A 14,886-nucleotide genomic window follows, 5' to 3' on the forward strand; every position below is an offset into this window, starting at 1 on the left:
GCCCACGACTTTAGCACATTACTACTGTGATTCTATCACCTACTGCTGTTACCCTTACCTCTCTTTACTTCCACAGGTTCACGTAATTCATCATGGAGACGCGCCCTACGTGGGGTTGGTCCTCGGTTGGGGATAATTTTGCTCGACAGCCTGAACCAGAGCCACGTGCAGCGACACCAGAGCCTACAACGCGATGGGCATCTCCTCCAAAGCCCGATACTACCTTTAACCAGGAGTCTCGAAGCGTGCCGAGACAGAGGCGCTATGGCCCGCGCACATGTCGTATATGTCTCGACACTGAAGAGCCCAGATTTCCTGAACAGTCAACAACGTTTGGCATTCCTACAGGTTCATCTCGACCTACATATGTCTCCGACGATCCCGAACTGGGAAGGTTGCTATCACCATGCAAGTGTAAGGGTTCGCAGAAATATGTTCATGAAGGATGCCTCAGCGCCTGGAGGCTCGCAAACCCCATGGAAGCTAGGAACTACTGGCAATGCCCGACTTGCAAGTTTACGTATCGCATTTCTCGACTACACTGGGGCTCCGTTTTGAGCAGCAAGTGGGCGCAGGTTGCTTTGACCGTCTGGTTCTGTATAATGAGCATTTTTGTCCTCGGATTTGTTGCAGATCCTCTCTTTGATCTTTGGTCCGACCCAATTGGAATAATCGGCGAAACTGTCACAAGCGTGGTCACAGATATCGAAGCCCTGAGACAACCTCCACCACAACTGCCAACCTCTTGGTTCGAGCACTTCGTCAAGGGCTTCTTCTCCCTGGGAATTGTCGGGCTATTCAAGACGATGCTTACTGTGTCTCCATTCAGTTGGTGGCAGATCCGAAGCAGCGGCGTAGCAGGTGGTGGTGGTAGAAGAGGAGGCACCGGCCGAAACCGTGTCGAGAACATCAACCTCATTTTTGTACTCATTGGTGCATTCACGTTTCTCGTGGGCATCTGGAAATTCGTTCAGAAGCTGAGTGCTCGCGTGCTCAAAAACGTGAGCGACAGGGTTGTTGACATCGGTGAAGACGATGATGAAGATGAAGATATCGGCGATGGGCCGAATCAAGGAAGCAAGAAAGATCAATGAAGCTAGGAAGCTTTTGTTCTCAAGCAGTTTTTTGTTCCCATGGCCCCAATGCTCTACATCGTGTATGTATCTGCACACTCTTAAGTTGCCTAGATCTTGCTCTTCCCTGTCAAGTCAACTAGTCTGTGTGCAAAGATTTACGCTCTGCTGTGCCTTGGGCGAGAGCCGTTTTGGCTCTTTGCTCGCTGGTCAGCATGAGATTATCAACCTTCATTCACGCATCGTGATGCTTTCGGGCGTTCGTAACGGTGTGAGGCATCTGCTGGGTACACTACCCTCGTACATAAGCAGTGAGCAGGTTGTCGGATGTTGGTTGATACATGCTTGTATTATTATGTATTGTGAAGAAAAGAGACCTCTACTGTGGTCATTATAATCAATTATCACCTCGATCATCACCATGCCAAGTGTTCTCTTGTTTTTGTCGATTCCGCTCTTCAGTTGTTCATGGAAATGATGGAATGCATACATGCTTTCCAACATCTCGTGATAACGATCAGCAAGCAATAACCAATCTTTGGCTCCTGATCTATCACTAAAAGAATGGTCTGATTAGACATATGACAGCTTATATATAGATCAGACCTCGATACGAATTCATCGTATTCTGATCTCATGTTTCTTGACCTTATCATGTCTAAGTCGGACTTTTATAGCCCCGACACCGAGATGACGTTGGAATTTGGTGTTCTGAACGGACCCCTGCCATTGAAATACGGGCAGGGTAGCCCAGAGGCCCAGTATGTGGGCCAGGGCCTCATGAATTCGGCCGCTCCAAAAAGCCATCTATCATCAACCAAGTGCGCCAACCATGACTTCCTGATTAGCTCCTCCATTTGCTGCGGACCAGACTGTTCGCCCTCACTCGCTTCTTTAATTCTTCCTGCGATCACGAGTCCTTTTTTGAATTCAGTTTACACGGCTGCCCGCTCTCGCAGTTACACAAGAACCTGGTCTCCCTTCGCGAAACGGACGATCTACAAACGCCTAGTCTACGGGCTTTCTTTGACTGCTTCCAAGTCAAGGAGGCTATCCTGGTCTCGTTCGCGAATTATATTATACTATATCTGGCGTGGCTCGACGGAGCAATCGCCCAATATGCACTTCGCATATCCCCCTCGCAAGAACTCCAATCCACCACCTTTCAAGCAGCGCTCGTCGCAAATACCGCCAATTCTGCGCCGAATCCGCAAAAGAACAGCGCTTTTACTTCTCCTCGGAGTTATTGGATTTATATTCTTCCTCTTTGGACTAAAAGGCGAAACGCCGTACCACGAGCATGTTCCGTCAGGCAACCCCCCCGTTGTCGTTGTGACAGTATTGGACAATACACAGTACAACGATGTCTATTTAGAATCGATTCGACACAACCGAGAGCAATATGCGTCAAGAAACGGTAAGGCAGCTATGAAAGGCTTGTTTATGGATGAAGCTGACATGTCATAGGATATGAAGCCATGATCGTACAAGCATCTGACTATGATACTGGCAAATCCCCACGATCATGGGCCAAGATTATCGCAATGCGCCATGCGCTATCAAAATACCCCGATGCCACTTACGTCTGGTTCCTCGACCAGAACGCTTACATTATGGAGCTCGACAAAAAGTTAGAGGAGCAGGTGGTGAATCCGGCGAAACTAGAAAGCCTGATGATTAAGGACTGGTCTATAGTGCCGCCGGACAGCATCATTAAGACATTTTCCCACCTCAAGGGTCAAGATGCAGGCCTTGTCATCAGCCAAGACGAAGCAGGGTTGGTAACTAACAGTTACATCCTCAAGAACGGCGAATGGGCCAAGTTCTTTATCGAGACATGGATGGACCCTCTGTACCAGAGCTACAACTTCCAAAAAGCCGAGCGACATGCACTTGTAAGTTTTACCCTAAATTTATCTGCCGAGGAACGTGACCTAACCTCGTAAAGGAACATATTGTCCAATGGCACCCTACCATTCTCTCCAAGCTTGCGCTCATTCCCCAGCGCACGTTCGCCTCATACGACCGCAACAAGGAAGGTAATGCGTACCGTGACGGAGACTTTGTCACCCTCTTGGTCGACTGCACAGTTACAGGCTCGACATCATGTGATAAGCAATCGCATTTCTACCTGCAACAGCTGAAGAACAAGTTTGGCGATGCCAGCGTGAAGAAGCTGCAATGAGCATAATGAACACGACATTCGAGCGAGGTCATTGGGCGTTTTGTGATACCTAGACTCGGAGGGCTTTCATAGGATTGGAGATGGAAAAGCCAGTAGGTTTTTTTTCTTGGCGTTAGTTGGTGACTATTGGCGAATTTAGCTTATATGAATCTGGACATGTTCTGTATGTATGGATATCGATACGTTGAGGGCTTTCAGCCTTGAAGACGCATGGTTGATCTTGTTGTTTCATTATAACATTCACCCCATTATGTCCCTTTGAAGCCGAATTATGATCTGGAGAAGCTGTGATAAGACACTCTGCTGCTGCTTTACGAGGTCAGGATTAGGAACCTTGGAGTAATCTACCAAGTCTCATCTCGTCTAATCCGAATGGTATGACGACAACCTGGATTAGAGAGTTTATGTTCTGTTTCTAGAACGTGCCGCAGTTGAATCACAGTAAAGAAGCTGGGACCTCTTCAGTAGGATCTACAAGGGTAAGTTCGCATCAGCTTCACTCAAAGGATCACAGATCAACCAATTTACAAGATATGCTTCATGAGGGTAATAGTACCGAGTGCGAGTGCGAGTGTAAGTCCGCTTTGTTTCATTCGTCACTTGACTCGATGATAACCATAGGAACCCGCGGGGTATTGTCCACCGGTAGTTGAAGCTCTCTCTTTCATTAGTTATCCGAGCTAGACGTGAATATCCATGCAGTATCGAGAATCGGATCCTGAATAAACTTTGTATCTCGAGTATCAAAGCTCTTGATGAAACCCTCGCCCCACGATTCAGGCAAAACATTCCGTTCTGCCGACCGAATGCGAAATCTCCAAACTCGAGGAGTCGTATCTCGCAGCGGGGTTATAGCCCAAAAAAGGTAGTTGATCATAAACAATTGACTTTCTCAACGAGACTGCGACCGCTCATGTACAATTACGGCGTCGACAGGGATCCTTCGGCCCACGATCCGTTTCAGTGGAGAGTCGGACGCCTTGGAAGGGTTCAAGAGCTATAAATTTAGGGGCTAGACGCTAACGGTAGGGGTTCCCGCGGAGCCCGCGTCCCCGCCAAGCATGTGACGGGTGCTGAGATGGCGCTAAAAAATATCCAAGTACTGGCTATGCCCCGCGATATTGGTTTGGAGATAAACGACGTCAAGCTCCCTCTTCGAGCTCGTGTTTATAACACGGCCAATTCTTCTCCAAATTTTCCCCGGATTTTTTCTCATTCTTTATCGTTTTATATCTCTTGCTTTGGAAACTTTGGAAACTAATTTATCATGACTTCTCAAGCTCACGTTGGGGCCTTGTCCCGTCTTCCCCTGAACTTGCGTGGTGGTATTGAGAGTGTTGCTCGTGGAAGACACAACGTTTCTTGGCCTCTATTGAACCTCGATCTGTAAGTCACGATACCACTTCTATACAACCCCACAAGCCCACCGCGGCCTATCAATTGATGTGTCTAATACTAATCATGTCTCCTTACACTTTAGATTACGCAATGTTCTCTTATTCCTCTTTGTCTGGCGATGGGGCCGTCGCGCATTCTGGCAGCTCCGAGGTCGCGGAGTCATCGGCTCCGTTGTCGAGCTCTACGTCAACATTCGTCGCATTCTTTACGGTTACTTCCTCCGAGCTCCAGGCGTGCGAAACAAGGTTCAGCAGCAGGTCCAGGAGTCTCTAGTCAAGCTATCCGACAAGCTAGTTCCCAAAGACCAGATTCGCTACCTCTCCCTGCCAAAAGATGGCCTACCTATCGATGCCGTTCGCGCCGAGCTTGAGAACCTTGCCAACATGGATCATACCCGCTGGGAGGATGGATATGTCTCTGGCGCTGTCTATCACGGAGAGGATGAGTTGATGCAGCTCCAGACTGAGGCTTTTGGCAAGTTCACTGTGGCCAATCCTATCCATCCTGATGTCTTCCCTGGTGTGCGCAAGATGGAGGCCGAGGTTGTGAGCATGGTCCTGAGCATCTTCCACGCTCCTCCTGGCGCTGCAGGTGCTTCTACCAGTGGAGGAACCGACAGTATCCTTTCTGCTTGTCTGGCTGCTCGTCAACAAGCCTACAACGAACGTGGAATTACAGAGCCTGAGATGTAAGTGAAGCTGCAAGGTTGCCATTGACCAATAGGACTGACCAGCCGTGATAGGATTCTTCCCGATACTGGCCACACTGCCTTCCGCAAGGCAGCTCAGTACTTCGGTTACAAGATTCACCTCGTCGCCTGCCCTGCTCCTGAATACCAGGTCGATGTCAAGGCTGTTTCGCGCCTGATCAACCCCAACACTGTTATGCTTGTCGGTTCGGCACCCAACTTCCCCCACGGTATTATGGACGACATTGTTGCTCTATCCAAGCTTGCTCAGCGAAAGAAGCTCTGGCTGCATGTCGACTGCTGTCTCGGTTCCTTCTTGGTTCCCTTCCTTGAGCGCGCCGGTTTCGAGTCTCAGCTCTTTGATTTCAGACTCAAGGGTGTTAGCAGTATCAGCTGTGATACTCACAAGTATGGTTTCGCTCCCAAGGGTAACTCGACTGTCCTGTACCGTACCGCCGAGCTTCGAAAGTATCAGTACTTTGTTTGTCCCGATTGGTCTGGTGGTGTCTACGCTTCTCCCGGTATTGCTGGTTCTCGTCCCGGTGCTCTCATCGCTGGTTGCTGGGCTAGTTTGATGACTATCGGTGAGGCCGGATACATTGACGCTTGCACCAAGATCGTGGGAACCGCCAAGAAGATCACCGAGGCCATTCAGTCTTCGCCACTGAGCGGCGAGCTTGAGATTATTGGCAGACCTCTTGTTTCGGTCGTTGCCTTTACGTCCCGCAACTTGAACATCTACGATATTGCTGATGCTATGAGTGCCAAGGGATGGCACCTCAACTCTCTTCAGGACCCTCCTGCCATCCATGTTGCCGTTACCCTGCCCATCTCGAAGGTCTGGGAGAACCTCATCGCTGACCTGGAGGCTGTTGTCGAAGAGGAGCGTGAGAAGGAGCGTGTTCGTCTTGTCGAAGGCAAGGGTGCCAAGGGTAAGGCTATGGGTGATTCCTCGGCCCTGTACGGTGTTGCTGGCTCACTGCCCAACAAGGGTGTTGTTGTTGATCTGGCGAGTGGATTCTTAGATATCTTGTACAAGGCGTAAATGTTCGGGGAGTGAGAATGGAAACTGTGCAATGGCTATGGGTGAGAGCATATCTTACTGTGGGCGTAGGCGTTGGCGTCTGATAGGACGTCGTCCAGCATATTTGTTGTTTTTGCTGTTCTTGGGTTTCGCCCTTAGACTACTGTTTTGGAGCTCTCACGGAACTGTTGTTGGTCCTGTATGTCCTTACTAGGCTCAAATCAAACCATTTCAAGTACTTTGAGGACTACCACTCATATTGCTCGGCTGCTGACGAACCCTGATGTCATTCTAATAAGTCTCAGCCTGTTGGGAAAGGCTTGGATGAATATGCCAATATGTTCCTGACTAGACCTGTTCCTAGCTTGCGTAACGTGTTTTTGGATTTTGACTGTAAGATGATGATGGTTTATTAGACCGCAACTTTTGCATTTTCATCTCAAGTAAGAGATACATAAGTTGACCAATGTCTATAGCTTGATCTTGATCATCATGGGTCATTCGGCGCATTGTACAAATACAGCCCAACGTCGGTCTATCGTGCTGATACTCGAATTACAAACGCCCAGTTGGCCAAAAACATCTGCCGAGTCAGAGCCTCACTCACTGTTAGCCGTCACATCGTATGCAGCATAATGTCATCCTCCACAGTCAGGAATCTTGCTTTTCCCAACGAGACCAATGGCCCATTCGCCTCCCGCTCTGATCCCCGACTCATTCGGCTAAAAGGAACACCATCCAATAAAGTGACCCTCATGGCAATTGGCTTCGCTGGGGGCGAATAATTCCCCTCGTGGACGTTGCGGCCCAATGATGAGGGGCAGCGTGGTTAAAGGAAGGGAAGGGTCCTTTGGTGTGGTGGGTTGGGGGAGCAAGGTTTTGTTTTGGGGGGGGGAGGGGGGGAGGAGCCGAGACTGTGTGAGTTGTGATCCATATTATATCATGTTTACAAGAAAAACTTGGAGTTTTGATATTATATCTTGACGACTTATAAGTTGCAGGTGGGCTCTGGTCTGTATGATCTTTTCGTATTGATATACTATAAATATTTCGAATTGCCTCTTGTTATAGCATGGAGTGTATTAGTTGCCGTAAAACCCCCCAGAAGCATGTATGTCATATTGGAAGCCTGACGCCAACATGCAGGGATCTAGGGACCTGCACCTCTGCCACCAACCCAACATGATAGTCTACAGCAATAAGACGTGAGCAAGTGAGCTACCTGTAGCATTCACCTTCAGCTCGCCCGGCCGCGCAACGCGATCTTCCCACTGCGTTTCCTATCCTGTCTTCCCACGGGTGAGACCCTTAGTAGGCCTCACTCAGGGCTGCTGCGTAACCATTCCCACAGAAGCCTTCAAGAACGATGATCCTTGTCTTGCTTTCTGGTGTCATTCTGTTTCTGTGATAGTCCAACGTAGTCATTAACTAGTTCACTAGAACTGAACTAACGTTGTTATCCATCTTCTTGCACCCATTCCCATGTATAAGCCCGACATTGTCCCTCCTCAGTTTGTCTGTCCCGTCAGCTCCTCTTATCTCTCTCCCACTCTCTCTCTCGCTGCCTTTTTTCCACATGCATATTCATGATTAGTCTTCACTTTTTTGTTGCTTATTATTTCTAATATTTCGTGTCACTCGACTTCGTTCCTCTCTCTCATTCTATGCGTCCTCAACTACTGCCGTGCTAGGTTACCATGCTTTCTGCTGAACCTTCGTCGTCTCCGATCGCCGCCCTGGCTATGGATGGTGGGCATGTTGATGGGTTGCACAAGGGGAAGACGGAGAGTATTCAAATACCTCATGTCAAGACGACTGAGAAGGACGACGGCTCTATTGCTTCCGGCTCAACCGACTCTCATTCTCAGCTCAAGAAAAGACTCAGTGCAGATATGTCGAAAGAACAAGTTGAAGATCTGGTGCGCAAGTTGACCATCGATGAGATGAAGACGAGATGGTTTGACGAGATCTTTGAAAAAGTCAAGTCTGAGCGTAAGTTTCCATTTCAGTCTCTCTTTACGTCTTGACATTAACCGACTGCGTATACAGTGGTTGAGGAGCACTCACCAACAGATACGCCTTCTTCCTCTGAACCTTCAAGTCCCAGATCACACCCTGCCAAGCCTGCTTCTCACGAATCAACCCCTCGGGAGCCTGTTCGCGAAGAGCCGAAGAAGCATGAATCAGCGTCTTCCTCCTTCGACTCCAAGAACAAGTCTCGCAGCAATCCTTCTTCCAGCCGCAGCTCCCTCGGTAGTCCTACCACGTCTTACATCTCCGACTCTGCCTCTTCCCGTGCCTCCAATCGTCCCTCTTCACCCCCAAAACCATCTATCAAAGAGTCCTCACCGCCTGCTCCAAAGCCTCGGCCATGTGTACGGTTCTCTAAAGCTCCGATCATCTTGAATGAAGGCCCTGAGTCTCGACACCCTGAACCACGGCCAACATCACGATCTGTGCCGCCTCCAGAGCCGGTGAAACAGGGCCCAGTACTATCGGCTGTTGACCTGAAATGGGGTACACTTTTCGATGATAAGGGTGAGCCTACCAAGAGACTTGGTCAGGTTCTTCGAGGAATCGCCAACTATTTGGTGCGTCACCAGGATAGGGGCATTTAAGTGACCGAACTAACATGCACAGATCTCTGAATACAGCCCTCACAACTCACTCGTCGTCACTCCAGAAAAGCTCAATGCATTCTATCTCGAATACAAGCTTGACACAGAGACGTTCCCCTTTCAGCGTAAGTGTAGACTCACCGTATAACCACACCTCATCTAACTCTATCAGAAATCTTTGACTGCCGGCCACACGGAGCTCTTGATAATCTAGAAACACTCTATCAACACCTCCGATGTGAGAACCACCTCATCCAAAGACGCCCCGGAGGCATGCCACATATCCCGTCCCTCACGCCCGCTGGTTTCGAGCGTTGGATGACATGTCAGCTCCGTGCATTCCCAGATCAAGAAGCCAAACGTCTTAACCACATCATGACCGATCTTCCCATCACAGCTGATGGCGTCCTTGTCGATGACAAGCCTGAGCGCTTACCGAAGCAGATCTCTCGACATCTTCTTCCAGCGACTCGGCATCGAGAGACGCATGAACTTGTGGTTGATGCTATTGCGGGGTGGATCAAACACACTGAGGAGAATGAGTCTGACTATAGACGGACTTCTTCTGAAGATGTTTATAAGATTAAGGAGGAGAAGTCGGGACGGCATAGACCTGATGACTATCGAGAGCGTGAGAAGTATCGACGCGGATCGAAGGATAACCACAGACAATCTCCGTTGTCCTCCTCCAGTCGTTTTGTCTCCCGCGTCGGTTCAGACAGCACCATCCGTCCCTCAAAGGACTCTCCTGTATCTTCCAGCTCAAGCCACAGAGCCAGAAGCCCTGTATCCAACCGATACCGCCACTCAGCATCTGCTATCGACAGCAGCTCCAACGCCGTCGATGCCTACGATATACCCTCGCCCAGTCATCGGAACAGTCATCCCACCAGCAGCAGACGTAGCCGGGACAAAGAGTATAGATATTCTTCGAGCCCCAAGTCCAAGTCGCCAATTGAAGCAACTCCAAGAACCCTGCCTCGTCGAGATGCGGATCGTCGATCGAGCTTGATCTTTGAAGAGACGGGCAAGGATCCAAGTGGCATGACATACGATGAGTACCTACGAATGAATCAACGACCCATGAGAAATGCCGTTGTGGATGATGGTGGACATTATCGCGCGACCTACTGAAAAGCAAAAAAAGCTTCATGAATATCTTTTATTTTATTTTTTTCTTAATCTTGGGAGGTTTCTTCTATGTAAAAAGTCATTGGACCCTTTCTGCGTGCAAGGACTGGCTGGATCTTCTCCTTTTCCTTTCATATTTCTCTGAATTTTCTGGGTGGGTTTTACGACTTTACATGACAAATTGACGACATGCATGACCCAATATTCTCATATTAATTAGTTAGTTCTTGTTTCTCCATCTTTGGGTGGTTTGAACAGTGTACGATGATCTTTTGGTGTGGAACGATGAGGCTCTAGTCAGGAAATACCACGTTCGTTGCACGTTTACTTTGTGCTCTGTCCCTCCGATGATCGTTACAAGAGAATTGTTTCTGCTACGTTTTACAGCCACGTGGTCTGACTGCTTGTGTTATCTAAAGATCGATGGTTTGCAAGCTACGTCTCGTGCGAGCTCATATATGCTGCGGCTCAAAGGAGTGCTGTGCTCTACGGGGAAGCGGGACGGTAATACCGCTTTCTTATGTGTGCGTGTTCTTGAATATCATCAGCGCTTGACCTTGATGGGTACGGGGATGCAAAGACCAAGAGCCGGTGGCAATGATTCGTTGATATGGGATGAAGAACAGTGTGTTTCAATGGTCAAGCACTATCGTCAGTCCATAGCGCCATGCTTCTGCAACAGGTATTGCTGCTGTGTTGACTTGGACAGTCATGTCATTGGTGCTATCTTCTAGACTAAACTCGTGACCCTCTTCATGCCTGATATCATGAGTTGTTAAACAGTAAAAAACCGACAGTAATAATGCCAATAAACCAGACATGGAGTTTCCATCAACACCGTGCCATTAATATATTTTGAGGGCATTGCTGCCAAATGTCAAGAACGATCGCTATGCCGTAATGCACCAATTGTATGCGAATTTGAGAAAACACAACAGTGCTTGCTTCGGGAAAGGGTATCTGATGTGAACGATGGCGCGATGTGCTGCGTGAGCAGTACGTAGTTGTGGTGAAAGCCATTACTTTAATTGTGACTTGCCAGGATGTAACAATAAGAACAATTTCGTATGAGAGGAAGCGAAACGTCATAAAGCGTAAAGGCGTGAGTCGGTGCAGTGATGAGAGAGATGAATATCGTAATTCGTGAGTGTTGCGTATAGGTGTTTATTATCCGCAAACTAAGGGAGCCTGATGTCATGCCGGAGAGCCGGGATATGGAGAACCGAGACTAGAGAGGCTTGCGATGCTGGAGCGATTGACACGTTTTCGTTTTAGAGCTTGGTAATCCTTTTTGAATGAGGATATGCATCTTTGAAGTTCCTTGTCTGGATGGGCTGGCATTTGAATCTCAACGGCTTTGAGGCAGATACGGAGATACTGAAGTTCATCGTCATTTTCACGCAATTCTTGCTCGCTGTTGTTTGTTAGAAAGCTGTTGAGAAAAGGGTGGCAGATAAACTTACAGGTGAGCTATTCGGTTTTGGAGAAAGATAATGCGCTGTGCAGCCCGTTCGGCACGCTCGATGAGCAGACCTTGGATATGCTGTGGGATATGTAAATATATGGACAGTCGAACGGCGAAACCAAAAAAAAAAAAAAACGTACATCAGACTCTTCTTGTCGAGCCTTAAGATTTGTGACCAATTGTGACATCTCCTCATTGAGTTGAGTAACTTCTTGAATAACCTTCTTGGCCTGAGCAACAGTCATACCCATGTTGGCCGGAGGTTCCGGCTCTGGCTCCGGTTCTGGCTCAAGATCCCTTCTAAGTGATGCTCCCAAGTCTGAGAACCGTGTCTTGAACGCGGAACCTGGTGTGCTGAAAATTGATTCGCCAGGACTGCACATATCCAGACTCAGTCGTTGACGCGCTTGTCGCGGTGATGGTGTGGAAGGTAAGGAAAATGAGACGGTCTTCTTAAGCATCTTTGTGCCCTCCAGCTGATCCAGTTGCGCGGTGAGAATGTCGACGCCACTATCGTCAAGTAAATCATCGTCGCCTGAAGTGAGCTCATGCGCGAGCTGACTCAACCTCTGCGCCAAAACATCGCGACTGTTTCGTGGCCGGTGGGTCCGACGCACAGAGGGAGAAGTGTTGTTTGGTGAATCGTTAATTGAAGATAGTCTTGAATGGCCAGAGATGTCCCTTTTGTGAGGACTAACCCGTCCTGTGGAGAATCCTAGACTTGAAGCCACACTCGGGCTGGAGAGTAATGAAGGCGTTCTCAATCCGGGAATGTCTTGGTCCGGGGCAGAGTCATTGTCGTCGTGATATCGATCGCGAAATTCATTGCGATAACCGTTGCTGAGGTTTCCGTAAGAGAAATAACTGGTGGCTGGTGTAGTGGCGGTAGAGGATGAATTTGAGAGAGGTTGTTTTCGATCCGGCGTCGAGAAGATGAATTGCTGGTCCGAGACTGCAGACGCCTCGTCAGCCTCAGCTGCAGCCGCAGCGAGAACAGCAGCGGTATCCTCGTCGATAGCAGCGAGATCCATGATTTGATGGCGACAGATCTGATGTAAAGTGGTGTGTTTATGTTGATTTTCCTTCTGCGGCCTCGGGCAACGGCAACGGCAAGGCAAGGTACGGGACGTCAAAGATAGCGGCACCAAACCAACCTCGCGTCTAGGTAGGTAGGTAGTTAATGCGAACTCTTTACCTTTTGAGAGCTTCAAATGGCCTAAAGGAGACCAACGCCAACGACGTGTTCAAGAGTGGAGCACTTGGAAGGGATCCCAGCTTCACCGACTCGACTCGACTGGACTCTCACTCGCCCTGGGAGGCTGGACACGTCCACAGTCCACAGTCGCAGGGCCAGGCCGGACGTCCACCAACAATAACCGGGCTTGACCAGCGCAAAGAAAAATTAAGGGCCCCGCGTGGGCCGCAGTGCAGGGAGGAGACCCAGGTAAGAAAGGGGCGCGAAAGAACAAGCGAAAGTAGTCGAGAAAGAAGCGAGAAAAAGACGATGAACTCTAGTTATCAATAGAAACTCAACTATAAAGAGAAGCCACCAAATCTCCCCGTTTGGCTTCGACACGGGCGCCGTTGGTTTGACTTTGGCCGAGTATGGTAACAGTAACATTTTCCTAGTCCTTGAGGCGGGGAATTGTGGCCATGAATGGGACGGGAGATGGAACTGACCCATATTTTGTCCGGTCCAATCAGATTATATTGAAATCAAAATACGTCATCTTTTCACGTGTTGGCATTTCCTACAGCTCAGTTTTATTAGACGCCCAACTGAGTGTCTCTCGTTGAGTTGTCAGTCTTAGGTTTCAGAACGATGCGCCTTTTTTCTTTGTTGCTGGGCATCAATGATGCTTCTGTCTCAGCCCTTTTCAACGAGAAACATTGCAAACGGCGTGTCACGTGACTCGGCCAGTTCGTGAAACCCTATCTTAGTAAGTATCTCACCAACCACGAAGCACATGAAAGTGCGTGTATGAACTACAAGTCTTGACAAACTCCAAAAACAACACTGACTTGACCATATCGAGGCTCTATATAAAGACTCGATAACCCGCATCTCATCAGGCACTCCCTGTCTAGGCCTATGTTCAGTGATGTGCGTCCCTGTGCTGAGGTGTGGGGTAGGTTAGTAGCTAGTCGTTTGACTCGAGAGCGATCTCCCCAGACCAAGTTGGGTTCAAAGTCTGGGGAAGTTGCTCTTCTTTGCAGTCAAGTTAACCAAGAGGAGAAGATGGTGCATTAAATCGAGATTCTACCCGTGGCCTTGCTTGATTCCTTCGGCAGGGGCTACATGATGCAACAAAGATCCTCGTGATACTGATCCAAGCGGTGTCAGATCAGGATTGACGTATGAATACCCGGGATAACATGTCATAACCGCCATGCGATTCTACAGACTTTTCAAAAATCGGAACCTGTTTGACCCTAATCGAATGCAAGACCCTTGGATCGAGAACTGAGCTTTGGCACATCCACCATAGCACCACCGCTTGGAGCACATAACCTAGATAACCAAGGTCTAGGCCGAGGTCTTACACGCTTCTCCCTCTAAAACATGACAGCAAACCTACAATTCAATGGAAAAGTCTTGCAGAGTGGTCTGTTGTTTACTTATATGCGAGTCCATTTTCTGTGGCATGACCTGCCCGGGGCTTCGCCGAGCTGAGAGGTCCGTACCCCGACATTAAAGCTCGGAGACCGGCGGTGATGAGGGGAAGTGTAAGTGACAGGCTTCACTTGGAAATTGCTGGTTCGAAATCATGATATGAATACTTGCTGGAGAAAATTCATGATTATAAGATTCAATAGATGTTTGGTTTACTCTATCAACTCCTTTGGGCCGTACGTAGTCTTGAGCTTGAATACCTGATGTAAAAGTTGCTCCATGTCTCCGTGGATGTGCTGCAGCTTCTCCATCATGTGCCATTTATGTATTTACCCCTCTGGTCTGGTCTGGTCTGGTCTGGTCTGGTCTAGAGAAATACTTCCCCATACTTGATCCCACTTGCAACCGTGCAAGCTCAGTTTACAATGGCAGCAATTGGACAGTTCCTCCACTAGAATGACGTTTTTAAAGTGAAGAAGGAAATGTTCCCCCCGGAATCATCGTTAACTAGGTGCTCATTCAGTTCCGTCCGAGCACTTCCGTCTTCTTCCACCTTGGCTCGTCTCTTCTCCCAACTCTCCTCCGAGTTGTTCCATTTTCATGTGCGCGTCTGGATTGTCTCACGCGACACTGCAATAGCATTGTTTTTTGAATTCTCCGTCGTTCAAGGCACAAGATAGAGAGACCAAC

At 48.7% G+C, this 14,886-nt stretch overlaps 5 protein-coding genes across 5 annotated transcripts; 4 read left to right on the forward strand and 1 right to left on the reverse strand.

Moving 5' to 3' along the window:
* Positions 1–92: 92 nt before the first annotated feature.
* FSUBG_4320 (RING finger domain protein) lies at positions 93–1,094 on the forward strand (the record flags this gene model as incomplete). Its single annotated transcript, XM_036682297.1, has 1 exon — positions 93–1,094. The coding sequence occupies one exon, from the start codon at positions 93–95 to the stop codon at positions 1,092–1,094; it is 1,002 nt and encodes a 333-aa protein (XP_036540140.1).
* A 1,098-nt stretch (positions 1,095–2,192) lies between these two features.
* On the forward strand, positions 2,193–3,258 carry FSUBG_4321 (alpha-1 2-galactosyltransferase; the record flags this gene model as incomplete). Its single annotated transcript, XM_036682298.1, has 3 exons — positions 2,193–2,490; positions 2,541–2,968; positions 3,022–3,258. The coding sequence occupies 3 exons, from the start codon at positions 2,193–2,195 to the stop codon at positions 3,256–3,258; spliced, it is 963 nt and encodes a 320-aa protein (XP_036540141.1).
* Positions 3,259–4,525: 1,267 nt separating this feature from the next.
* FSUBG_4322 (sphingosine-1-phosphate lyase) lies at positions 4,526–6,389 on the forward strand (the record flags this gene model as incomplete). Its single annotated transcript, XM_036682299.1, has 3 exons — positions 4,526–4,644; positions 4,739–5,344; positions 5,399–6,389. The coding sequence occupies 3 exons, from the start codon at positions 4,526–4,528 to the stop codon at positions 6,387–6,389; spliced, it is 1,716 nt and encodes a 571-aa protein (XP_036540142.1).
* Positions 6,390–8,065: 1,676 nt separating this feature from the next.
* On the forward strand, positions 8,066–10,120 carry FSUBG_4323 (uncharacterized protein; the record flags this gene model as incomplete). Its single annotated transcript, XM_036682300.1, has 4 exons — positions 8,066–8,360; positions 8,418–8,959; positions 9,009–9,111; positions 9,159–10,120. The coding sequence occupies 4 exons, from the start codon at positions 8,066–8,068 to the stop codon at positions 10,118–10,120; spliced, it is 1,902 nt and encodes a 633-aa protein (XP_036540143.1).
* A 1,191-nt stretch (positions 10,121–11,311) lies between these two features.
* Positions 11,312–12,613, reverse strand: FSUBG_4324 (cytochrome P450 monooxygenase; the record flags this gene model as incomplete). Its single annotated transcript, XM_036682301.1, has 3 exons — positions 11,312–11,531; positions 11,581–11,660; positions 11,723–12,613. 3 exons carry the CDS (start codon positions 12,611–12,613, stop codon positions 11,312–11,314), a joined length of 1,191 nt encoding a protein of 396 aa, XP_036540144.1.
* Positions 12,614–14,886: the final 2,273 nt, after the last annotated feature.

The sequence above is a fragment of the Fusarium subglutinans genome (assembly GCF_013396075.1).
Source record: "Fusarium subglutinans strain NRRL 66333 chromosome Unknown NRRL66333_c0000039, whole genome shotgun sequence".
Taxonomy (NCBI): Eukaryota; Fungi; Ascomycota; class Sordariomycetes; order Hypocreales; family Nectriaceae; genus Fusarium; species Fusarium subglutinans.